Genomic DNA, 25,382 nt, shown 5'->3' on the forward strand with positions numbered 1-25,382 from the left:
TTCTCTAAGTTCTTACTTGTGGTATCCTGCAACAGCTGAAATGGGGCTTGATGAACAAGGTCTAATTTTATATTGCAGTGGGCAGATTATATTGACTACATGCCACCAACTGAAAGTGTTTTCCTTGTAAGTAGTTTGATTGCTTGAACTTTCTGTGTTGATCTTGTGCATAAGCTCTGAAAAGCAGCACAAAAGAAATGGTTGACCCCTCATCCTCTTGGTACTCATAACAACAATATGTTCTTAGACTCAGCTGCTTTATTGCCATATATCAGCAGTGGAGGACAAAGTCCTTTTCCACTGGAGTACAGAGAACACTCCTGTTCATACACAGCCGCATGACCTTCATCCTGCAGAAGGCCATTCTTGGTGCACATTCAACTCTGTGAGCTATTATGTGCTCAGACCTTTTTATTTCCCCATGCAAGACTAACAAGTTGGTTTTCAACTTTTTTTTTATTATTATTATTTAATTTGGTGGGTTTCATTTTTCTGAAATGTATAAAGGTTTTTCATTTCATCTTAATGAATTTCATCCTGTTTTCTCCAGAATATTTCTCGCATTTACCTTTGTTCAAAATACTACAACGGCATTTATGTGTCTTGGATCCCCTCTGATCTGTTATCTGCAAGTGTAGTAGTTTACATGTTATTTCATCATTCAGTCCATAAGGTTGTTAGTCTGCTCACAAAATATCATAAGATGGTGTCAGAAACCTTGTTAAAAATGAGATGTGTCACTCCCCTTGTTTTTCCTTCAGATACAAAGATTGTTTTCTATCAAAAACCATTATCTGACTGGTTTAGCATGATTTGCCCTTTAGGTTTATGATGGAGTGAGCAGTGAAAAAGAAAAAGAAATTGAAAACAGTCAGTTATGCACTAAAATTGTGTCCTTCAACATCTGTTAGAATTTTTGTAAATCAAAATTGCCTTTAGCCATGCTTTTTATATGATATCTCAATGCATCTCAAAGCACTAGTGTAAATGACATATGTTTAGGTGTATAATATATAAAATCCAAACCAAACCAAACAAAGATTTGTAGAAGAAAATGTTTAAGCATTTTCAAAATGAAATGAGGAAATCACATGTAATACACTTTTATATTAAAAAGGGTTAAGTAAATAATTTCACAGAAATTATTTAATTTAGAGAGAAGTTTTTCCTCTGCCAATACAACAGATAAAAAATTTTCAGAATTTCCCTTGCAGAATTTGCAGATATTGTGAGACTTGAAGTTAAGGAAGGATTTGGCAGGGTTTTTACCTGATCTGTAGCAGAATAATGTTAAAATATACTTCTCTATTACAGGATTAATATACTTCTATATTACAGGATTCAAAAATTGAGCTACACTATATTTTTCATATTATATTACTTTTGAAAATTATGTCGCTCTAATATTTCCTTGGACATGTCTTTATTGAGACATCATGGAGCAAATCCACAACATCTTTATAAGGCTTAGAGCATTTTCCTTTTTATTTTTAATTTAGGTTTAAAAATAAACAACCCACTACAGATATCTTCACAAATAACGACAGTGATGTCTGAATTACAATTTTCTACTCAGTCTCCCTGATGCATTAAACACATTGTCCAGGATTCAGAAGCAGAGCCTCTGTCTGCGTTCTCAGCATCCTGCGTTCACTGTGGTGTAGCTTTCAATATTTTCACGTTGCTCAAAATCTGTGCGACTTTATTCGCGTGATGCTGAGCCTGAGCTAATATACCCTGCTGGGGGACTTAGCTGCAGCACAGAGCTCTGGCAGAAAATCTCCTGGTATTGTAAGAACGACTTGTTAAACTCTATACATGTTGTTGACAAAGCAGCAGTGTTTTGAAGCACTGACTAATGCTTCCACAGCTGTAGGTAGTATCAGGCACTTGGTTATTATTAGGAAAGCTGCCAATGTGTTGAGAATGTTTGTATGCACAGTGACTGTAGCTGAAGGTACTCTTTGTTGTTAGGCACCACTGTTAGCAATGGTCCTAAAAGTTCTTAAATCTTGCATTACTGTAACCCCAGCTGACTGTGGAAGCTAATAGCATTGGCAAAAAAGCTCCTTAGAAATTATAAGCAACACCCATATGCCAGCGTTTGTTGCTAAGTGAAATAAATTGTTACTAGCACCGCCAAGTTGCTGGAACTTCTTGTAACAGCTGTGAACCCCAAAGTCGGTGATTAATGTCAGCTCTAAGCATTTCCGGCTGCCTGACAGAGCTTGTAACAGCCAGGAATGCTGAACAGCAGGGCTCCTGACAGCTGCGAGCACTGCTGGCTTCCCAGCAATAAAGGTAACAGACACACATCCTGAAATGCAGGATTCACAGCATCTTCTCTTTTTGCCCATTTCTGCTTGGCTCTGGTCAAATCTAATTGCTAAGATGAAACCTCAGGAATTTTAGAATGTCCATATAGTTATTTTTGCTGGTAAGCTTCATTATGAGAATTTATTTATTTTTTTTAATCCTTGCATTTTCAAGAAAGAAGGGGGCTGCATTCTGAGCATGGCCATACTCTCTATTTATTGCCAGAGGGTCGGGACGGACTTTTACAGAACCACTTATAAAATTCTTATCCTGGGAGCAATTCCATGCTATGTCCTATCTCATTATAATTGAAAGCTGCCCAAGGACTAGAGATTTAGCTTCAACTAAGTATTGCCAGAGTTGCCTCACTGTGCCAGCAAGTTGCACCCTCTGCTTGTTGTCTGTTTGGGAGGCTGCAGTGACTATGGGAAGAATTAGTAATGAACCATAAATCTTTAAAGACTTCAATCTGTATGCATATAAAACGTCTGTGGATAGGCCAGTTGTCCTACAGTATTTTATATGTCATGCTGCTACACAGGTGTCCTAAGGCATGCATATCATAGAATAGTTCAGGTTAGAAAAGACCTCTTCATCAAGTCCAACTCTTATCCCAGCACTTCCAGGTTCACCACTAAACCATGTCCAGTAATGAAACACCTCTAACGTTGCTAATGGGATATACAAAATTACTAATTAATCTAGGATTTTAACAGTTGAAAACTCAGTATTTATCCATGAATATCTACTTTTTTTTTTTGGTAGAAGGAGTATTTCCACTTCCTCTGCCAAAATTGTGTTACTAATCCTTGGGCTGCTAAGCAGCTGTACTCAGATCTTGCAATCCTGACCTTCTTATCAAATACACAGAGTAAGATAACAAGTACTCTCTATTGCTCAGGTAGCTAAAATGTGCTGGTTATGAGCTTCTGTGAACTTTTACTAAGCCAATAGTTTATTCACTCTGTTTTCTAAGCAAGAACTATGCAGCATAAAATGAAACATGAAAGAAACAGATTCAGAATAAAGTGGAAGAGCTGGTTCCTCAAGTAAATTATGCTTAATCTGTGCATCTCTTTGCTGTGGATTACTATGCGGGCCAAAAATTGCACCTTTAAAAAGTAGCTGAACCAGACAAATTCATGGAAGGGAAAACAACCAAAAAGTGTGAGGAACATTAAATCCAAAAGCAACAGAAACACCCAAATAAATATATGAGCTGCAAATTTCTGGAGGTTGGGGGTTTCCTTTGTGGATGTTTCTAGCAGCAGCTGAGAGCAGATTTCTAAGAACACAGAGACCTAGGAGAGAGCAGACACAGAGATGAAGGAAACAACAGCGTGTATCTTTGCTTTGACCTGGTGTGGCCATCGCCTGGATATGCTGAACTTTTTCAAATTGGACCATGTATCTTGGGCACAGTGGATCCCCATGTAGGTGTTTGCCTTCCTTTGTGAATAACCTGATTGAATTAATTTGAATGAACAAATTTGAATGTTGTGTGGATTTTTCCCATTCATCTCCTCAGACTATCAGCTCTCAAGCCTTCATGAAGAGGAGTGAAGCGATAACAAATTTATGGCTGATTATCTTAAGTGAAATCTAAAGCTACTCTCTTATCCGCAGCTCTTAGATGCATGGCAACTTCTGAGTGCAGAAGCAGTGAGAGAACTGCATCTGTGGGATTTGTGAATTTGCATTTGTGAAATCATGTGTTAGAATTATGTGGCTCAAGTAACACTGTTTTTTCAATGACAGCCATTTAAATAATGAGACAGTAAGCTGGCTACCTGAACCTGGAAATACTACACAGTAACTGCATATACAGAGCGCAAACGATCGAGGTTGTACACTGTTGGTGTTGGCTCGGATTTAGTGAAGATATTTCCTCTGTAACTCTGCGTGAATACTAGGGCTAGAGGGCATCATTCTGAGGGAATAATGTGTTTGCTCTACTCTCAATTTGTTGTTGGAGAGAAAAATAGAGGTATATACCATACGTATTCTGTTTTAGAGTTTTAACTTGCATCTGCACCTTAGTCATTCTTAAAAGACATCTTTATGACTGTTTTATTTCCCTGGTGGCATTTTTCAGTTTTAATTTTTTTTAATCAACAATATTTTGAGAAGATGACAAACAAGCATGTATGTTAGCATTTAAAATATATTATTTTGTATTTTGACCACAGAGGTTGATAATGGGGACAATAACTGTGTAACATCTTCAGTACTCACTTAGATGATGGAGTAGGGCAGACAATCATCAGATCTGCAGGTGTGAAAAAAACAGGATGAATTGTTGGTACACCAGATGTACTACTAGGTTGTGCTGCCATTCCCTGGCATGTCAGAAGGCTGGAGATCTTGGCCAGCAAGACTCTTTTGAATCCAAGCAAAGGAAGTGCCAAGTCCTGCCCTTGGGGAGGAAGAAACCTTAGGTACTCAGCTATACAGGCTGGGTGGTGTTTGGCTGGAAAGCTGCTTTCCAGTAAAGGCCCTGGTGAACACCTAATGGAAGAAGAGACAACAAAGTGCCCTTGGAGTATAGGCAGCCAGGAGAGGCCAGGTTGTACTAGGGAAAGTGTTACCACTAGATCAAGGGAGGTGAGTGAGTCTTCTCGACTGCAAAACCCTGACTAGAGCATATCTGCAGTGACCTGTCCACATCTGGGCTCCCCAAAGGAAGGGAGACATGGACATACTGGACCAAGTCTAGCAAAGACCTCTGCAAGGATGAAGGTACTTGGGCATCTATCATATGAGGGGACCCTGAGAGAGTTGTGATTGTTTAGCCTGAAGAAAAGGCTCAGAATCTTCCTGAGAATGCCCAGCAGCCATGACTCACACACTCAGGCTCTCGTTACGAATCCCAGTTGTGCTCTGCAGCAGTAGCTTGAGCCTCTGTTAACACAAGGTTTGGGTGGCAGCCATGAGGGCAGAGGTGCCTGCCTTAACTCTGTGCTCAAACACAGAGACAGGCGTCCCTCTGGTATCTGCTCCTTCTCTGATCAGTGGTGAGGTGGTGGCTAGGTAAAGAGGGTTCACTGCAGAGGGAGGCAAGGGACAGATCAGCCAGGGCAGGCACCACTTTTTCCAGCCTTTTGAGTTGCTGGACTGTTTGTTCTACTTCCACCTTTGTACCCCATCTTCTCCAGGGAAGAGCTTCTGGTTCTTGCCTCTACTCAGCAGTGCAGGAGGAGGTGAGTTGAGGTCATGCCACAGATAGAGGAATGGCTATTTTGTGCCTTTGTATTGCAAGTCTCAAGTAGGAGGCAGATATTGGGTATTGCAGGAGAAAAGGGAGAGGTGGGAAGACATGGGGAAAAGAGGGTGCACATGTCTGTTCCCAGCCACCCCCCAAACAAACTGAAGTGGCCTCTCACTCTTTGAAAGCTGCTGTGAAGCAGTGCTGTACCTTTCTGAAATAAGCATCCAGAACCATAAATACCCCGAATCTGTAATATTCCTTTTGGAGATGTTGTCCTTCCCTGCCACTTCCTGACCAACTCCCTTCCAGCAACTGCACTGAGCTGAGTCCTGCATGCTCAGAACTTGAATAAATGCATGGTTTTACTGGCAGTGAGAGACAGAAGCTCTCAAAACAGGAAGATTATGTGTATCAATCTTTACATTCTTTATGCTTATGAGTTCTCAATAATATCAATAAGTAGCACCATCAAAATTTCTGAATTATTGTAGTCTTTGTGAATACAGAAAAAATCCTTTCCATCAGCAATGGGATGTTCCATTTATACTTGATCAGTAACTTGAAAACAGGCATCTAGCACAATAAAACTTGAGACCACTATTATTTGAATGACATCCTGACACCAACATATTTTATAGCCAGTTTAGGGATTGAGAGTATAATATTTCAATTTTTTTCCCCAGATCCAGTAATTCAAAACACTTCCTGATCATATGTTTTTTAGGCTTTACTCTGTTTTGCTTCTTTGGTTGACTCCTACTATTTTTTGGTGGCTCCTACTTTTTCCAGGGAAACTTCATAAGTCTGGTGCACCATTTTGTGCAAAGAACAGTGAGAAAGCCTTCTACCCATTTGCCTCTTTTCCATATTTGGCTGGCTGTCATGGGGCATAATGGTTTCTGAATCCCCGAATAAAAAAATCGCTTGGTTTGTTTGCAGTATCTGTCCAGTGTCCTTTTCCCCTCAATTTTACCCCATTGCTTCTGCAAAGCCTTGCAGTTTACTGTAGAAAAGGTTAGGTTAAAGTTGTTGTCTCTTCTCTTTGATTTAGTTATTTAAAGTACATTTCTTGTATTTCAACTGTGTTGCATTTATCTTTTGGTCAAGCAGGACATGCAGAAAACCACCAGCAGAGAGTGAGTGTTTTACCTCCACAGCTGACTGTGAGAGCTCAAGTGCCATGCAGCAGCTGGGATATAGCAGGGACTTGGTCCAGCTGCAGCCTTGGTTGTGTGGATGTATGTGCAGAATCCTGAAATGAGCAGTTGAAAGTCTGTGGACATTGGTTTTTTAGCTATTGCTTGAGGTTTAAGGTGAATGACATTGTTGGTCATAGAGGGTTGTTATACTGGCGTGGCACGTGATGACATTACATGCTTAATGACACTACAAAAAATCACTGGCTCAAATGGCAACTCTTATTGAACAAAGCAAACAGCTACCCCATAAGTTGCTTTGGATAGTTTATGTATAAGTGGAAGTGTTATGCTATGATGAATGTGGTAAGAACAAGGTTAAGACTGTTTTGAGACACCTGACCTGAACCTCCAAGTACGTTTAAGGTTGAGGGAAATTACAGTGAAAATTCAGTTATCTAAAATCTTAGCACTATGTTAAGCATTTTTGCAGACAATGAAGATACGGAACCACTTAAAAATTGTGTGATATCTGTATTTTTCCTTTACTATGATTTCTGAAGAATTAAGGCACTGTCAGATTTACTAACCATTTTGTTTAACCTTTTAAAGAGATTAAATACCTAAAAATTCTCAGGGGTTAGGAGGCCAAAGTGTCTTCCGGGTGGCTCTCTGCTTTCTCACATGCTTAAATAGGTCTGATGATGGTTGTGGGATTCATTTGACCAAGTGCAATGTAGGTGGCTGCATCTGATACAGTCACTGTAGTCTCCCACTGGTGCCTACAGTAGTTAGTAGCAGATGCTTCTAGAGAGTGATTCATCTCATCTTAAGACAAGTCAATATAAGTTATGATGTACCGATATAAATCTCATCAAATTTGAAGTTTTATAGTTCTTTAAATATACTGGGACGTAAAATTTCTCACGTAAACTTAAGAAAAGTCTTCAAAAACATATGCTATCCTCTACTTTCAGTCTGTGATATCCACGCAGGTTTTTCTGTGGCTGCAGACCCCTAAAGTGTGTTGAACATTTGGACATGTAACCATGCATGGCTACATGCTTGTGTTTGCACGTATCAGCCCAAATAGACACAAAGCCAACGTTTCAGCAGATTATTAAAATAAGGCCAAGATTCCTTTTCTTCACTTCATTCGTCCATGCTGGCTGTCCATGCTTGGGCCTGTTCATCTCTTTTTTTTTTTTTTTTTTTTCCCCCTACAATGTGTGTTTCTGTGCTATAAACAGCACCTCTCCTCCTCTCTTGTCCAACTATCTCATGGTGTCTTATGCAGTTCTTGCTGTTGCTAATTTCCTGACAGGGTTTCCTTCCTTCTTTTTACCTAACGAATTTTGTTTTGGAATGCGTCAAGAGGTTGTATTCACGCTAATTGCCTTCTACTCACTCCTTATCTGTACTCTGGGCCATGCTTTTCTGCTCAGAGTAATCTGAGTTCTCTATAAGGGGAAAATCAGGGGTCCAGGAAGCTGGAGAATAAATAAACTATTGGTACGTAGAAACAAAAGCTGTCAATTCCAGTAACTTATTGATAGCAAACTGGATTAATCTGATGCTAAACAAATTAAGAAAAGAAAAATGTAAAAAATGCCCTATTCATTTCAAGTGGTTTCTGTGAACAAGCTGCAAAGGCACCATATGCATATTAGGAAAAGTATCTTCATTTTTACTACAGCTCTGTCAGAGAGGTAGTCTGTCACTTGTGGTTTATTGGATAAGTGTAAAAATGTACCTGGAGTTGTCTCAAAGATGTAGCTCTGTTTAGTAGTTATATTTAAAGGAAAAAGAAATTTGATGTTCATTTAAGAAACTTAGCTGTTCAACTTCAGAGAATTTTTCAATAACCTGCTCATAAAAAAAGACAGTGAATACAAGGAATCTCATTTCGTTTTTCACCCAGTTGCACAATGTATTGGTTGTTAGTGCATCTCTTGATATGTATCTTCTTGATAAAGCTGACATTACTTTAACTGGAGGAGGTACTTCAAAACTCATAGTGAAACTATATTAGAATAAAATATAATATAATTCCTTAGGAAAAGCAATACAGATCACCAATTTAGTTTCTGAAATCTCCAGCTGAATATGAACAGTTTATATTTTCAGATCAGGAATTGTACCAGTCACCTGTCACAGATGCTTTTCATTTTCCCTGTTTGTACCATCATGAGTTTGTCCCATGCAGAGGCAGTAAAAATAGCAGACAAGTTCACATTTATCAGGAATATGTCCAAGACCAGTGTTTGAAAAAGACCAAAATAACTCAGTAGTACCCAAAATAACAGAAGCCCAAGTCAGAAAACGGTTGAGACCAAGTAAACAAAGCCATAAGGCATGTGGTTAAAAAAACCAACCAACCAACTAACCAAAGAAACCCTCCCCACACAAGTATTACAACAACTTGGTCAGAAATGTTGTATAAAAATAAATGGCAATTGAGAAAACACTGGGTCACAAATAAGAGAGCTGAGAAGAGGCAAGTGACTTCAAAAATTACAACTTAATCACTGCACATAGAAGGGAATAATAAATAATGAAATACATGAGATTGAATTAGAAGAGATGATACTTAAAGCAGGTTCCAAAACTAATAAACAGTACCAAACTCTAATGCATGTCTGACTTTTCATATATGAGTTCCTTCTCTCAAATCAATAAAACTATTGAAATATTTAAAATTAAACTGTATTCTCAAGCACTTTCCTGGCTCTGTGACAAAGATCAAGCACAAAGCTATTCCTTGCATGTGAAAAATTAAGGCTACATTGCCTTTGGTACTGCACATGGATATGGAGTGATTTAGTTCAGTTTCTATCTCACCTGGATGGATGTAAGTTATGGAAAATATTGTAAGAGCAGGTGGATAAGGACTATTTTCAGGAGTAGATGGGATCGTAGTGAACAGTTTTATGGACTAAGTGACAAAAAAGATAATGAGGTCTAGAGAAAATGTTCAGCTTTCAGCCTGCAGGAACTGGGGCGATGGCAGCAACTAAGGAAAAATGGCTGAGAGATCTAATTGAAGTGTGCATAATCTTAAATGGTGTGGATAATGCTAATGCTTTGTACCCAGCATGCATTCAAAGACCAGGGGCAAGTACTGTACTTAAAATCAAATGCAGGCATAAAGAAACATTTATTAAGTTAACAGGAGCTGCTGAAGTGACCTGCAAGGCATAGGTATTGAGAAAAACACATTGAGGTTTCCTCGGGCACCAATTAGCTTATGTCCTGGAGTCATCAGCACTGGAAGGAAACATTCCTGGCTTCTTCCACTTCCCCGGTGACAACAGTGAGGGGATTTTTGTTTTGTAACTGTTCTTGAACCAAGACTGTTTGACATTTTTTATTTCATAAAAATAGATTATAATGCCTTATTAGATTTTTTTACAACCTCTTACAGATTGAAAAACACAGAATGCAGCTTTAAGTTGACAGTTTTGTGACTTAGGTTGTCTGAATATATCTGCATGAGCATTTCCTAGCTGCATATGTTGCTGAAAGGTTTTGTACATGTAGATTCCTATCCAGAGCATCATGTTCAAATCTGCACTGACCACAGATTAAGAAAGTACGCCTAAAATATGCACGATCTTGGTTATTTCTTAGAGGAGGATCAACAACACATTTGGTATTTTAATGCCAAATATATTCTAATCATAATTGTGATTGACATTGCTGCTGAAGGTTTTTAGTGGCAGTGTAACCCAAGCTGCCCTTGCTGCTGGGCAAGCAGTATTTATTTTGCTGGCAACGTCTGCTGGCAAAGAAAGTTCCCTGATTTTTTACCAGTTTTTTTTACAACATCTCCCCTCCAGCAAGCCTTTGAATTCTGTAGCATAGCCCTTCTTTACCCACTATTAGAGAAGGTACAGTTCCAAGTGACTGATGTCAGACTAGTCTCTAAGCATTTCTGGTAGGGTGTAACTGCAGCATGCAGTGCTGAGATATCAGAAAAGTTACAGAGCTGAAAGAAAAGGCAAATTAGCCCACGCTGAGTACAGATTTAGTGATGGGGTATTGCTCCCAGGACCTGATAAGTTATCTCTGAGCTGTGCTGCTCCATCTAGAATAAACAGTGTCTTTGTGTATTACTACATTGCATAGTGAGTATGTCACCTGTTTTAGCATGAAAAAGTCTGGGATTTCATGCTTAGGTTTGAAACCAGAGAATGAAGAAATAAACAAATCATTAATTCACAACTTTTTTAAAGATTTCAGTAAATCTTGAGCTAACACGATGTGCCTTATTTCTTAATAAGGTGTTGTATTCCAGTAAAATAAATAAAAGATGGAAAGAACTGAATTGGGACTGTATTGGAGTGTCCACTCCACAGAAGAACTGGGAAATTTTGATCTTAAACTCACCAATGGTCCTGTTCCTGATTTCCAGTATAGTGCAGGGTTCATACGCTCCCAAGAACAATATTGCTCATCTAGGGTATCTTTATACTGGGGAGTTTTTTTTCCCTTCTTTTCATCATTTAGAGGTCGAAGAAAAAGAATAAAACAGATATTTAAAGACCAAATGTAAACGGAACAGCTGTACTTTTAGCATGTGTTAGCTGGATGAAATCTGACAAACAAACAACACTAATAGAATGATAATAGTTTTGGGCTGGCAGCCAGGAACACACTGTTGTGAATAGGTCTGGAATGAAGGTTTTTTTAAATGAATTATGGCAATATTGTCTGTTTTATCAAAGGTGAAATATTTTATGAGGTTGTTGGTCTCCACTAGATTTTGAGGATAATTTGTTACATACAAGAAGCAAGGAGATTGGGTACCAAGAGTATGAGTGTAGGAAACTTTCCTTGGTTTGGGATAAACAATAATGCTGTGACTGAAGGAGAACAGGGATTTGAAGCTGAATTCTGATAAAATCCAGGCCAGTAGCCAAATGCTAAGCAACTGAGTGTGACAGACAAAAATACACAGCCCTCTTTTGCAATGCAGTTCCATTTTTGAAAATGCTCAAAAGATTTTGTCTCTTATTCTGTTTGGAAATTGAAACAAAAATTTGCAGCAACTTCAGTAGATCTGATGTTTAATTTTAATGCTCTGTTCAACCTGTAGCAATAAGCATAACACATGTTAGGTGCAAATTATTTGTGTTTAATATAGATCTTAAAATAGTTTCTGGAGTGTGGAAAAAGGAATTAATGATTTTGTTAGACTCTGATAGACCTTTTCAAATGAATGGTCAGAAAAATTGTGCAATGAAGAGAGGATGGCAATAGTTTATTTCCCATTAAAAGTGAAAGAATCAAGTTAAGCCTTATGCTAAATTTTTAATTTCGGATGAGGTCATCTGTTGGAGACAATTCTGCCTCTCGTTCACCTAACTACCTTCTAAGTCTCTGTTAATTTTACTGGTTGCACTGTTAACCATTGAATTGGAGGACATTTTCCATAACTCCATCATATACTTCCTTGACACGTCTCAGAAGTAAGGTTAATGTGATAGGTTTGTGAGGCAGTATTTATTAGAACTTAAAATGGATCCCATTTCTTGGACATGAATTTGATATGTAACTATATTTTACTCCTAACACTAATAACTACTCTATTTTCTGTTCACCAGAAATGTTGTGTTAAGGATTCTTTTAACTCATTTTTTTTCTATAAAGTTCATAAATGTAGGCTCTTGCTAGTGTGATGATGCATGGAAGTTAATATTCTAGGCTGAGAGGCAGGTGAAGCAGTAATGCTAATGCCTATGTTGTTTTCTTCCTTAATTTTTTTTCAGCAGATCTGCTACAATTTTCAGCTACTGTTTATCCTTTCCATGACTTGAAGACAAAAAAACACCCATCAGCTGAGAATGAATTCATAGAATCATAGAATGGCTTAAGTTGGAAGGGACCTTAAAGATCATCTAGTTTCAAACCCCCCTGCCATGGGAAGGGACACCTTCTACTAGATCAGCTTGCTCCAAGCCTTATTCAACCTGGACTTGAACACTTCCAGGGCTGGGGCATCTAGACCTTAGCTGGGCAACCTGTTCCAGTGCTTCACCACCCTCACAGTAAAAAAATTTCATCCTAATACCAAATCTCTTTCAATTTAAAGCCATTCCCCCTTGTCCTATCAATCCACGTCCTTGTACAAAGTCCTTCTCCATCTCTCTTGTAGTCCCTTTTAGGTACTGAAAAGTGCTACGAGGTGTTTCCAGAGTCTTTTTTTCTCCAGGCTAAACAGCCCCAATCCTCTCACCCTTGTCTTCTTGGGAGAGGTGCTCCAGCCCCCTGATCATGTTTGTGGTCCTCCTCTGGACTCGCTCCAACAGGTCCACATCCTTCCTACACTGGGGGCCTCAGAGCTTCAATCACTATTCCTCATCCTAAACCACAGACTTTATGGGATTAAAAAAGCTTAACATCAAAAGACCAAACTTTATAGTCTGCTCTGACTTCTTGAATTCAGAAATCTATGGGTCCTGCCATATTACGTTGTGAGTAGTTTGGGCTGCCCAAGAAGGAAACAGGACTGAATGCTCCTCTTCCATTAATCTGTAGGCACACATCTTTCAGCTGAAGTACTTCTCATATGGATTTTATCTAAACCGGTTTCTGTCCTCAAAAATATTTATTCGTTCAGTAGCCAGAATTGCTTCCTAAAATGTCTCGAGAGCAAAACGCAGCTGAACATCAATCTTATTGTGATTGGATTAATTCACTGGAATGCCATCAGCATTGAGGCAGGGGCCTTCCAACCTTGAGACCAGCTGGAAGTGCTTTTTCTGTAAACTCCCAGGTGCCAAAAGGCAGTCAGTGAAAGCAATTTCAGACACAGAATTAATGAAGGCAACGGTAGATGATATTGGGCAGCAGTGTTTGGCAAAACATCTGATTTCAAGAGGAACCGTAGTTTTAATCACATGGGTAATGTGTTACGGATGATGAAAGGGATGTTCATCCATGAGATCTATTCTTGTTCAGTGAATTTAATACAATGTGTATCCATGTTCCCATTTGGATGAGGCATCTTGTCCATGTACCAGCTAGTGAGGCATCATAGGTATTCTCCCAGACTTTTATTTTGTTCTTGCAGCTGTCATAATGAAAGCCCTTACAGAGTTATCAGACCATTTTTTAATTATGAGTTATATTTGTTATAACAATGATGTTTGTCCAGTCCCATAAAATCTTCTGAATGATGGAGTTCCCAGAGCTTTCATTCAATTATTTAAGAGTATTGTATGACAGGTAAAAATGTAACTGATTTACCACTGCTGGAAAAGCATAATTTCTGTTAATATTTTCTTCTTTAGTCAACATATGTTATGTCTTCTTTATGTCAACTTATTACCTCTGCTATTTGGAGATGAGGATTAGGGCATAGCTAGGAGGGAAGATTGCCACTACAATTTCTAGGTCCAGTTCAGAACCTACTTTTTTGCTGTCTGTATCTAGACACTCATCACCAGCAGTTGTACAGGTAAATTGTCAAGAAATATTACCTTTGTTACTGTGTGTTGCTTTCACCTGCTTTGAAGAACTATGCAAGTAACTGTCAATGAAATTGCTGCACTTAGCTTCCTATGTTGACATATTTCCCAAATATATAGGTGCTTGTAGCTGTCTTTGCAATGTTACTTTCACATGCCTTTCCTCTAAGTCATCCATCAAAGCTGATTAGATGACACATTCTGTGCATTGAGGTGGGAAAAGGCAGTCTAATATACCCCTTTTCTTATTATACATACTATCATGTATTTAAGGTTCTCTTTAATATTCTTGTAGAATAAATATATATTTTTTCTTATTTCAAGTACTGTTATGATATTAAAATTTATTCATAACTTCACTAGTGGCAAGATCAGGTTCAGTGGTAGCTTGACTGCATACCTGGATAAGTTGGCTTGTATAGTAAGGTTACTGTGAATTAACATTTAACCTAAATATTTATATTTTATAATTACCATTCCATTTAAAATGCAGTTTGTTATGATTCAATCTGTTCTCTGTCTCTGGGTTAAGAGTGTATTGTTTCACTTGTTCATCTAATGCTGTCTCAAGAGTTGCAGTAGGCAAATCTTTTAACTCTTCATTATTCATTAGTTTCCATTCTGGTCCTTTTAGCTCCTGGGACCATCAAGCCATCACTTGCTTGCACTTGAGTATCATTATTGTTGTCACAGGCTTGTCAAAGCACTAGAGCTCCTGGCAAGGCACACAAAGGAGTGGTGTGTGGTGTCACAAGTACACATTGCTGCAAATTATCATCTTCCTGAGTTTTTTCCTTGTTATTTTCCTATGACCAGGTTCTGCGTGTGCAATCCTGTACCATTGTAAGAGTATTTTTTGTGCAGTTTTCTGATGTTCTGCCCCTTTTTTGGAAAGAATTATTTGCATTTTCCTTTTTTTTGCAGAAAATATTGCTTCCTATCTAAGCATACATGACATGCAATCTTTAGTTGTGATAATAAATGTTAACACCAATCAGTTGAATCAGCAGTTTATATCTTGTTTAGCAATGCTGATTTATCAGCGTAATTTAGCTTTCTAGAAAAGGTGCAGGAAGTAAATATAAATATATAAAACCCTCTCCATCAGGACTAGTTTTGCAGCAAGAGGGGCACATTTAAATTTCTAGCAGTCATTAATAAAATACTTGTACAAGCCTAGTGCAGAAACCTAGGAAAACTAAGTTAACCTCTCTGGTGCTCAATAAGCTGATTTCCCCCATTTGCAAACAAGAATCAAATCTCTTAGCAGATGACATTTTATTCAAGGGAGGTTACCCTGTTACCTGAAAGCGCTTCTTTTCATTTTCTTTTTCCCCTCCATTGTATCATACTCCATGAACACAGTGTGTAGAAATTAAGCTCCAAATAGCCACTTCCTTTCCCCCCACCCTCTTTGGCAGGAGAGGGACAAAGGCAGAGACCATAGGTTGAGATAACAATTTGCTGAAAGCAAACAAAAGTGACTAAGTAATGCCCAGTAACAGCAGCAATATCAATAACAAAAGTATACAAGAAGAGAGGGTACTTTACACACAAAAAGGTGTTCAGCACCTCAATGTAGTTCTGCTGGCTGCCGGGAAAAGACAAGATGATGGCCACTCCCACACAGCTCTATGTGGTTCCCCCAGACAAAGACAGGATGGCAGGTGCTCCCCATCCCGGAGCCAGAAACAGAAAAACCATGGACAACCCCCGAAAGCTAGATTGTCCACGTCGAGCCACACTTCTGCTTCAGGTGCTGGACTTGATTCTGCACAGCAGCTGCTGGCGCTGGCACTGCCGTTTTTGACTGCTCCCCCCCAGTTCTGCCAGGGTCCTTTCGCCTTGGGTCAGACTCAGCCGGGGTCTACCCATTTGGACCTACATAACTTTGCTAAGGGTTTCTCTTACTTTAGCTGATGCGGTTTGTTTAAATAAACGTGACTCCTAACCAGACCTGTTGTGTTAGATGAGAGTGACTGTTTACCCAGGAGCAGTTCTGCACTTTTATTTTTCCCAGATTTCTGTACCCTACTACAGTGAAAAATATTAGACATAAATGCTTCCTAGAGATAATAAAACAACTGAACAGCAGAAAATTACTTTTCATTACTGATGGCTTCCTTTCTCTCTGAAGTACATGGGACAACAGTGTAGCTTCATTCAGCCTTCCAGCTTCCAACTTCTGGACTCATATATGGGATAGATACACTCTGTATATGGTGTTGTTTACTTCCCTAATTTTGTTTCAGCTTTCTAATTATATCCATACTTTCTTACATAACTCTCAGTCTTTTCCATTGATTTCATTAGTGCTGCATCCCATTTTCTTAAATGGATAGTAGAGCTTACCCTCTTATCACTCCTGTACTGCATTTCTTTAAGGGAATGCACCATTACTTCCTTAAACAGAAGCACTTGAAAGCACTTCAGACTGATGTTTCTTGTTTAATCTATCACACCTCTTTTAAACTTAATGTGGCGTTATGAAGATACCTTTTACTCCCCTTCTGCAGAACTGTTCCTTTCAACACTTTGAACTTTCTTTTTCTTTCATCTCACTATCTAGTGTTGATGACAAAATTTCCATGAAAATGTGTGGATTTCCAACTAAATTAATGTTTTCAGAAAATATCATCTTTCTTGGGAAAATTTAATTCATCAACACATACGCCTGACCCCAAAACTTCCTTAATGAAATCCTTCTGTATGTTTCAGTTTTTCAGCAGTCCACCAAAGTCTATCCAATACCCTGGTCTATTTGGTTCTCATTTTGTACTATAGTTAATAGTTTATAGTTCGTGAATGGTAAATATAATCTTATTTTCTATTTCAAAGTTTTATATAGTTTCATTTCAGAAATTCCCATCTGAGTCATAGCTAATGACTAATTAGTCATTAGTTAATAGTTTATAGTTCGTGAATGGTAAATATAATCTTATTTTCTATTTCAAAGTTTTATATAGTTTCATTTCAGAAATTCCCATCTGAGTCATAGCTAATGACTAATTAGAGAAAGATTTGTCAGAGATAATCTAGGTCATAGCTGCAGGTTTTTCTGACAGTATTCAAACAGATATATATATAGATAATATATATATGAGTGGTTTTTTTCTCTAGGTCTGCATACACATACGCACAGAGCCTGTTTATGCATGCACACACACAAGCACCACACACACTGTGATGATGTATCACCTGGTAGCTGTCCACTGCCTTCTGCTTTATAGCAACTTGAAAAAACCATTTTTGTTTTCCTTTCATTCATCCTTTCTTGAAGTTTGGCTATTGGCCATCACCTTTTAGCAGTTCTATAAAAAATTTTCTGTGAAAGAATGACATCATACACCCCACAGGCATTTATTGCTGAGTTATAATCCTGCATATACCCGTTTATCTCTCACTCTTCCTAAACGTGGAGAGGCAAGTATAAACACCTGTAAAAAAATATAGCAGTGCATGAATATGTATACATGGAAAATGCAATGATGTGAAAAATCGAAGTTTTGTGTTTTGCAAAGAATGATATGAGCAATATGATTGCCATTCATCCAGACTTTTGGCTAAATAACTGAAAGTTATAAAAACTCTTACAAAAAGTAGAATGGCTTTCAATCCTGTAGAATGAAGTGAAGATTATGAAAAGTTTGCCTTTCAGTATGCAAGTTTCAAATCAGCCATGAGTAAAAAAGACCTAAAATACAGAGAATTAATGTTCAGTTGACAAGAGCTGTACCATCTAAATGCATATGTGGGTGGACTGTGTTGTGATCTTATTTGCTTTATCAAATTAAATGAAGATTTTGTTATGAGTATTTTCCTGATATTTCCGTATAGCTGTGCTATCTCACATACTTTTCCAGTAAGTCTACCTTATGTCAGTTCATTTCTTAACATGATCTTTTTATTACCACTTTTTAAAACATAATGAGGTTTTTTCCCATTTTTCTTCCTTGTCCCTCTCAAAGCAGAATATTGAGTGCTGGTGATTTTTGGGTTAAGTTCATTCCATGTCCCACACTTTTACAGAGACGATTTTATGAAAAGTTAAATATTTTCAATGATTTAACATTTTCAGGATATTTTTCCATCTCTTATGAGTGTCTTATTAAACGTCAAAGTGATGCAGAATGAGACCAACCATGATATATGTGATGCTTGAATTAAAGACCTCTGAATATATCCTACAATCTGAGAATTGTTTGAGCATGAAGTTTTCCAGATTTTTATTTTAATAAAAACCTTAATTTAAAAAGGAAATGAAGAGGACTGTTCTTTTTCAATTCAGGTGTCATTAGTTTTACACATAAACCTGTATTCATCTCATCTCACCTCACATGGCTGAGAAATCTGTTATGAGACTTCATCTTTCTGGAAGCAATGAAGAGAGGTAAGGTTTTGCTTCATTGTTTCCAAGGAAATTTGAGCAGTTAGGATACTAACTCAGGCCCTTTAAGTCACTAAAAAATCACAAAGGATGGTTTTGAATTGTCTTGCTTATATCACAGATCCTCATCCTAAAGCCAGCTCACACATGTAGAGATGATTCTCATTACTGTGGAGCTTTGTACTACTGATCAGAAAAATTTACCAGTCAATCTATGAACCTGAGCTAGGTGAACCTTGCTGATGTTTCCTGCCACTACTGTTACTTCAGTGTTGCTCTTCTCTTCTTTTTCTTAAGGATCAATCGAATTATGTTTGATCCAAAACCATAATAATTTGAAAAGCAATTCCTTTGCAGTCAGCGGGCTGCAAGCAGCTGCGCTGCCAAGAGGTATTCCTCTTCATGTTGGATTTCTAACATCAAGTGTTCTCTCTTTTTCACTCAGAAGTACAGGTCCTTATTTCCACCTTCATTGTGAATGCATGATGTTCAACACTACCAGGCTAAACAGAAAAGCTGAATAGGTCTGCTTGGCAGACGTTCATTCTTCTTTCCTTATGGGAATGGTTTTGGAAAATCAAGATGACAATAAATCATTAACACTTCATATTGCACTTTTTAAATGAAATTTAGTAAAAGATCAGTTGCTATATTAAAAATGTTTAACCTCTGAATTACATGACAGTTACACTATTCACTATCTCCTGACCAGTGAAAAGAAAGAATCTTCTATTTTGAAAGGTATACTGTAAACTGTCCTGGTTATGTACACTTTAAGTTGTTTCGATTTCTTTTGGTTAGGAAAACAAACTATATTCAGGCCATTATAGCAATGCAGTATATTCTTTGTGAATCTAAAATCAGGCAGAGAATAAGTCCTGTCTCTGATAGGCTAAACCTAGATTTTATAAACATGAAGAAAAGACTTGAACTGTTTTTTTCAGATTTTCAAGATTAAACTTGTCTATTCAGAATTTCAAAAAAGCTTATCTAACCCAAATATATTGAATGCTTGATTGAAAAAGTGCAAACTTAAAGCTGTTTTTGGTCTATACTTATATAGTCTTGAATTCACATACATTTTTTGACTCTCTATTGAGTTTGAAAGACTTTAAATAACTGTATTAGGGAGCTTATGTTTTTTTCCAGTCAAACCTATTTGCATCAAAACAGTACTTTAAGGAACCCCTCAATCAAAATTCCTGGCTGAAAAAATGCTTGAGAAGCACATTCGTAGCAGCCTAAAAAGAACTGGAGGGAATGACCAGAAGTATCTTTGGAGTAGAAGTGTTTTCAAAAACTGAATGTGCAGGCATTCTCTTCAAAACACTGTCTGAAAAACATTCACAAAAGTAGGCCACTTTTAACTTGGGCAGAAGAATTCAATGAAGTTTTCTGTTTGTTTTTGCGTGTTTTAAAAGGTTTCCTTTTTCTTTTGTTATAAGCATTCTCAAACTGTGAACAAATTCCAGTGTTTTAGCCATTGAATCCTCTTTTATGAAAGAAACCACAGGGGGCTGCTTCAGTGCAGGAAGCTGGGACCCAAGTAAACTTCTGAGTTGCAGCCTTGGCTAACATAATGATTTTCTCTTTTTCTGTTACCTGGAGCTGTTTTATTACCTGAAGATAGGAAGAAGTACTACTAGAGGTTCACCCAGCAATTTAAGATATATAAGACTTTGAGAATATAATATTCTCTTGGAGGTATTCTCAACTTTTATGAAGAGAAACTGATGGGGAATTCATCAAAGAGATTTACTCCCTTAGGCCTTATTGCTCAGTGCTATGTGTAACATGCATGATTTTAAACAGAGGATTTTACATCACTGACTTTTAAGGTTCCCTGGTTTAATTTTGCAGCAGGTGGTTTATAGAGCTAAAATATTTCAAAAATCTCTTTAAAAGTAAATGGTACTGGTAGGACTTTCAAGTTGTATGATGATGAAACTTCTCTACATGACAGCAATGCACAGATTCTCTGTCTTGTTGCACTGAGAAAAGCAAAGTATTTTTACTGACATTTAGATGACTTATGGTGACTTTCATTTTTTTGTTCTTTGATATTTTACAGCTCTCATTTGCAGCAACAACTCCAGAGTTGGCTGATAAGAAAAAATATCCTTATTTCTTCCGGACAGTGCCATCTGATAATGCAGTGAATCCAGCAATTTTGAAGTTACTCAAACATTATCATTGGAAGAGAGTAGGAACTTTAACCCAGGATGTACAAAGGTTCTCTGAGGTAAGATTTGCATAATTTCTACTACACACAGAGAGATACTAATATCAGACTTCCAAGGAGCTAGTTCCTTTATAGCATTAAGGAAATAACAATTAAGGAAAAAGAAACTGTCCCACTGTTTCAGTCCTATTTGGCTTTCTCTTAATAGGTCACATTTACTGTACTGAGTAAATTTAATTCCCTTCTGGGGTTTATTTGAGTGTCTGTAATGAAAGCTACCCATGCTTTCACATGCCTGGTTTTTACACCCAAGGTCATTGCACCCAAGTGCAAAGGTTCCTTCATACTCTTTGATTTGCAAAAGCTTATGTTTTTGAGGGAGGCTTGTATCCTGACTCTGGTTCACTTAAAAGGGAGAATAAATCCAATTTCTTCATGTTCCTTTTGTACTCTGATTTATTATAATCATCAATCTGAACACTGAGGAACAAAATCCGTTAAGTCTATGGCTGAAGATATTGGAGGAGCTTACTGAGCCAAAAATGTCTGAAGCCCCCAGAACTAATAAGATCACATATCATGCGCCCCACAGACCAAGTTTCACCCTGAGCAACATTTTGGTCATAAAAATTGCAATAAAGTATGGATTAAGTGCCTTTAAGCATGGTTTTAACAATAGAGTAAAAGAAAACATCTTACATGTAATGAATCAGAGCAAGACAAGGAAAAGAGTTGGCCCATTAATTATCAGAGAGGTAAAACTAACAGAGGCATGCCTGGTTGTTTGGTTGTTGGGAGTTTTTTTCTTCCTCAGCATTGGTTTTAAAACAGGCTGACTGCGCTCTGAAGACTAGCATAATTAAAACAAGGGAAGAGAGATAAGAACAGGTTAGAGTCATCTTAGATGAGTCAGGTATTTTCAGATTGTCTGGCACAATTAATTCACTGTGGAATACTTAAGAAATCTTAGACTCTTCCCTTATGAGCTTTGAGAATTAAAGGATAGAAAGTAGATGAAGTGTGGGGGGAGGGAAGAAACCTTTGTGTCTGTCTTTCCAGAAAACACACAAAGGCCCAGGGAATTATAGGCCAGTCAGGCTAAATTTGATTCCTGGAAAGACACTTGAGCAGATAATCTGTTTGGAATCACACAGGAGATAAAAAGATGCTAAACAATGGTGCAATTGGATTTGTCAAGAATAAATCATGTAAAGCAATCTGATTTCCCTCTATGACAAGGTAATAGGTCTCAAGGAGGTGTGATAGGTGATGTGTGATATGACTTATAAAATGTTAAAAGTACTCCTAGAGAAAAGTAGAAAAACTTAATCTTGGTGAAGATACTGTAAGAGCACTCTAGTCTCTAACCAATATTCCTGCCACAGAAGTTAATTGACATCGGTCAGTTGAATAATTGTTTTTAAAACAAATGCTGAAGCAGAAAGTCACCAAAAAAGCATGGTATGCTTTACCCTTCTCTGTCTTGGAAATAATTTTGGTGAGTAGTTATCAGTGGTATACTGTCAAATAAGAAGGATGAGATTCTGTCAAGTGGTATACTCCAGAAAGAGATAAGATTTTCTCTAGATAGTATGATAGAGAAAATGTTTATTAAATTGCAGTTTATACCTACTTGGGAAAAGCTGCAAGTACTTTGCAGAGGACAGGATTAAGTTTCAGAATGATATTGATATTGGTTTAACCCCAGACGGCAGCCTTGCACCACACAGCCGCTTGGGCACTCCTCCACGAGCAGGTTTGGGGAGAGAATCAGAAGGGTAAAAGCCAGAAAACACAGGGGTTGAGATAAAAACAGGCTCATAGGGAAAGCAAAAGCCATGTGTACAAGCAAAGCAAAATAAGGAACTAGTTCATTGCTTCCAGGCAGGTGTTCAGCCATCTCCAGGAGAGCAGGGCCACATCACACATAGCAGCTACTTGGGAAGACAAATGCCATCACTGCAAACATTCCCCTCCCCTCCTTCCTCCTTCTTCCCCCATTTATATACTGAACATGATGTCATATGGTCTGGAATATCCCTTTGGTCATGGAGGCCTGTTCCAGCTGCGTCTCCCTCCAGCCTCCCATGCCTAGCCCCTTGCCAGCAATGAAGTATGAAAAGCAAAAAAGGCCTTCGCTCTATGCCAGCCCTACTCAGGAATAATAAAACCTCTGTATTATCAACCCTGTGTTCAGCACAAATCCAAATCACAGCCCCATGCTAGACCCAGTGAATAAAACTAACTCTGCCCCAGCCAAAACCAGCATGTTTATAAAGGTTTTAATAGCAATAATATTTAAGTAAAAAAGTGCAGAATGCCCACATAGGCAGAAGATCTCCAGAGAAAGATATGGAAAGCACTACAATGAACCACAAACTGAGTAATGGGCAAGATGTTTAAACTTCTGGACTTATTGTAAAAAGTGGAAAGGAAACAAAGAGCTCTTGTTGCACAGCCCTGATGTAATGCAATATTGACCCTTAAGACACATACAGTAGACTGCAAATCTACTTAGTGTTCATTAGACAGAAGTTGGAAGATCAGTCCTAGTATCATCTTCAAGAAGGAAGTAGATCAGAGAAGTCTGTAAAAAGCATTGGGTCACCTGGAAACATGAGAAAGATTAGAAGTGAAAAAAAGTCCAATAGAAAGGGTAGATTGTTAAACTTTTGCTGTGTAGGGTTTCTCAGGATAACACTAAACAAACACAACATAGGGATTCTTGGTCTTCCTTTGGGACAGCAGGAGGGACTTCCTGTCTGTCAGGGTCACTTAAGAAGTTCTAAAACTGCACTTTCAAGGGTTTGGAAGAGTGCTGCACTTGAGTTCAAAGTCTCTCCATTTCTCTTGAAAGGTGAGCAACAACCTCCTCTGTCTGCAAACTCAATTTACTGTGATTCATTACAGCTTTCAAGTAATGTAAGACTCAGTCAAGGTTTCCTTGAATTGCAGTGATTTTTATACTGCATGTTGAGTCCTGTGTCTTCAAATGATTAGAGCTCAATCCTTCCTTTTTCAACTCCATGTAGAGTTTCACCCTTCCCTGTGCAGACAGTGAAAGCACATGAAAAACTGCAGGAACTGCAGTTATTAATTTGCTGTCTGGGAGCAGTGAGGGATGGAAGCCACCAGCAGTAGAGCAGGAGAGCATGCGACAGCTGGGCAAAACCCAGTCCTGCTGCAAGAGAGGAGGGCAGACCCAGGGACCGAGGCCAGGATCAGCCAAGTGTGCAGATCATCAGGCAAGTAAGTCTATGGCAATGAAGCAGGTCCAAGGCCAAGGTGGCAAATCAGTCCTCAATCCAGGGTCAGGTCTAGTGACTGCTAGACAGGTGGTCTGTGGCAGAGACTGAAGACACAGGACTAAAAGCTAGGTGGAGGCCCCAGAGGAAAGATCATCAAGGCCGCTTAGTGACACTCAGATGCTGGTATAAGTCTATACATCAACTGAAATTATAATTTTCCCTCTAAAGGAGCATCAGGCAAAACTATTCTTGTGACATTTTTTTGAAAGTGACAAAACAGTTGAATAGCATCTAAAACCTCTCTATCTGTTGTAAAATGCCACTGAGCTTGGGATGTGAATGGTCTTATCTATAATGAAAATACATTACAAGCCATTAGATCAGAAGTAACTGAATCTAATCTCTTACTCTCATGCAAAATAAAATAAGCAGAAACAAATTAATGGGATCTTTAGAGAAGCCTATGTGATAACTCAGGTGGTTTTACTCTTAGCAGCAAGACAGGGCAGTTGTCTCATTTTTCCATCTCCCAGAAAGACTGCAACAGTTTGACTGATCTCCTTCTCTTTTTTCAAACTAGAACAGTTTGGACATCTATCTAAATTTCCTCCAGTGGTCCTTCCACCTAAACACATGGGGGGATAGATGCTCCTTCTTGTTCTTGCATAGCGACTTGATACCCATGTAGTTTAGTCCACAGGAGCCCTGATTGCATCTCTTTACCTGCCATCTAACTTCAGGGGTTTTTGGGCTGATGACTTGTTTTTCTTAGCTAGATCACTCTCTCCAGTCCCGCTGCAATTTGTACTTTATCTTATCTCATGAATAATTAAAGCTCACCTAACTTTCCTGCAAGTTAGCTGCCCCTCAAAGTCATCAAGCTGTCTTTTTGGCTTACTTTGCCTTGTAATGAGACAGTTGTCTCAAATGCTTAGCTTATGAATCTTACTCCAATTTATCTCTGATGGCCAAGATCACAGAGGATCTCTTGCTTCTATTTCAGGTGTTTCCTTTAGGAATCCTTTCTGCCGAGACTTTGGGTTATCACCATTTCCTTTTCCTTGGTGAAAAAAATCTTCTCTTTCTTATTAAAAAATATTATATCTTCCTTATTCTCCAGGTCACATAGAGAGACAAAGGGTAGGTAGAGAGAATGGAGAACTTTATGCTAATTTCTTTCAGTTCTTAAAGAACAATGGCAATATCTATACATCTTATACTGCTAGTGTGGCTTGAGGCTCCCTTTCTTGGCATTACTTGGATTCAAGGAATATGACTTTTCAAGTGACCTGTATTCTATGGCTGCCAATAGTTCAGCTCACTTGTAGCATCCTTTGTGAATAATTCGTCTGTTTGTACAACCATAAATATGGTTTCTACTGGGTTAATGTTTAAATTGCGTAAGTTGACTTGATATAAGAATCATGTACACA

At 38.2% G+C, this 25,382-nt stretch overlaps 1 protein-coding gene across 1 annotated transcript in view; it reads left to right on the plus strand.

The window, feature by feature from the left end:
* Window positions 1-25,382, plus strand: part of GABBR2 (gamma-aminobutyric acid type B receptor subunit 2) — a gene marked incomplete at its 3' end in the record, with an annotated part of 253,995 nt that overhangs the window by 154,722 nt on the left and 73,891 nt on the right. The window contains exon 3 of the mRNA XM_017739111.1: window positions 20,591-20,761. Coding sequence (XP_017594600.1) covers window positions 20,591-20,761 — 171 coding nt within the window. The remainder of the gene's footprint in view (window positions 1-20,590; window positions 20,762-25,382) is intronic.

The sequence above is a fragment of the Corvus brachyrhynchos genome, unplaced genomic scaffold, assembly GCF_000691975.1.
Source record: "Corvus brachyrhynchos isolate BGI_N302 unplaced genomic scaffold, ASM69197v1 scaffold7, whole genome shotgun sequence".
NCBI classification, from domain to species: domain Eukaryota; kingdom Metazoa; phylum Chordata; class Aves; order Passeriformes; family Corvidae; genus Corvus; species Corvus brachyrhynchos.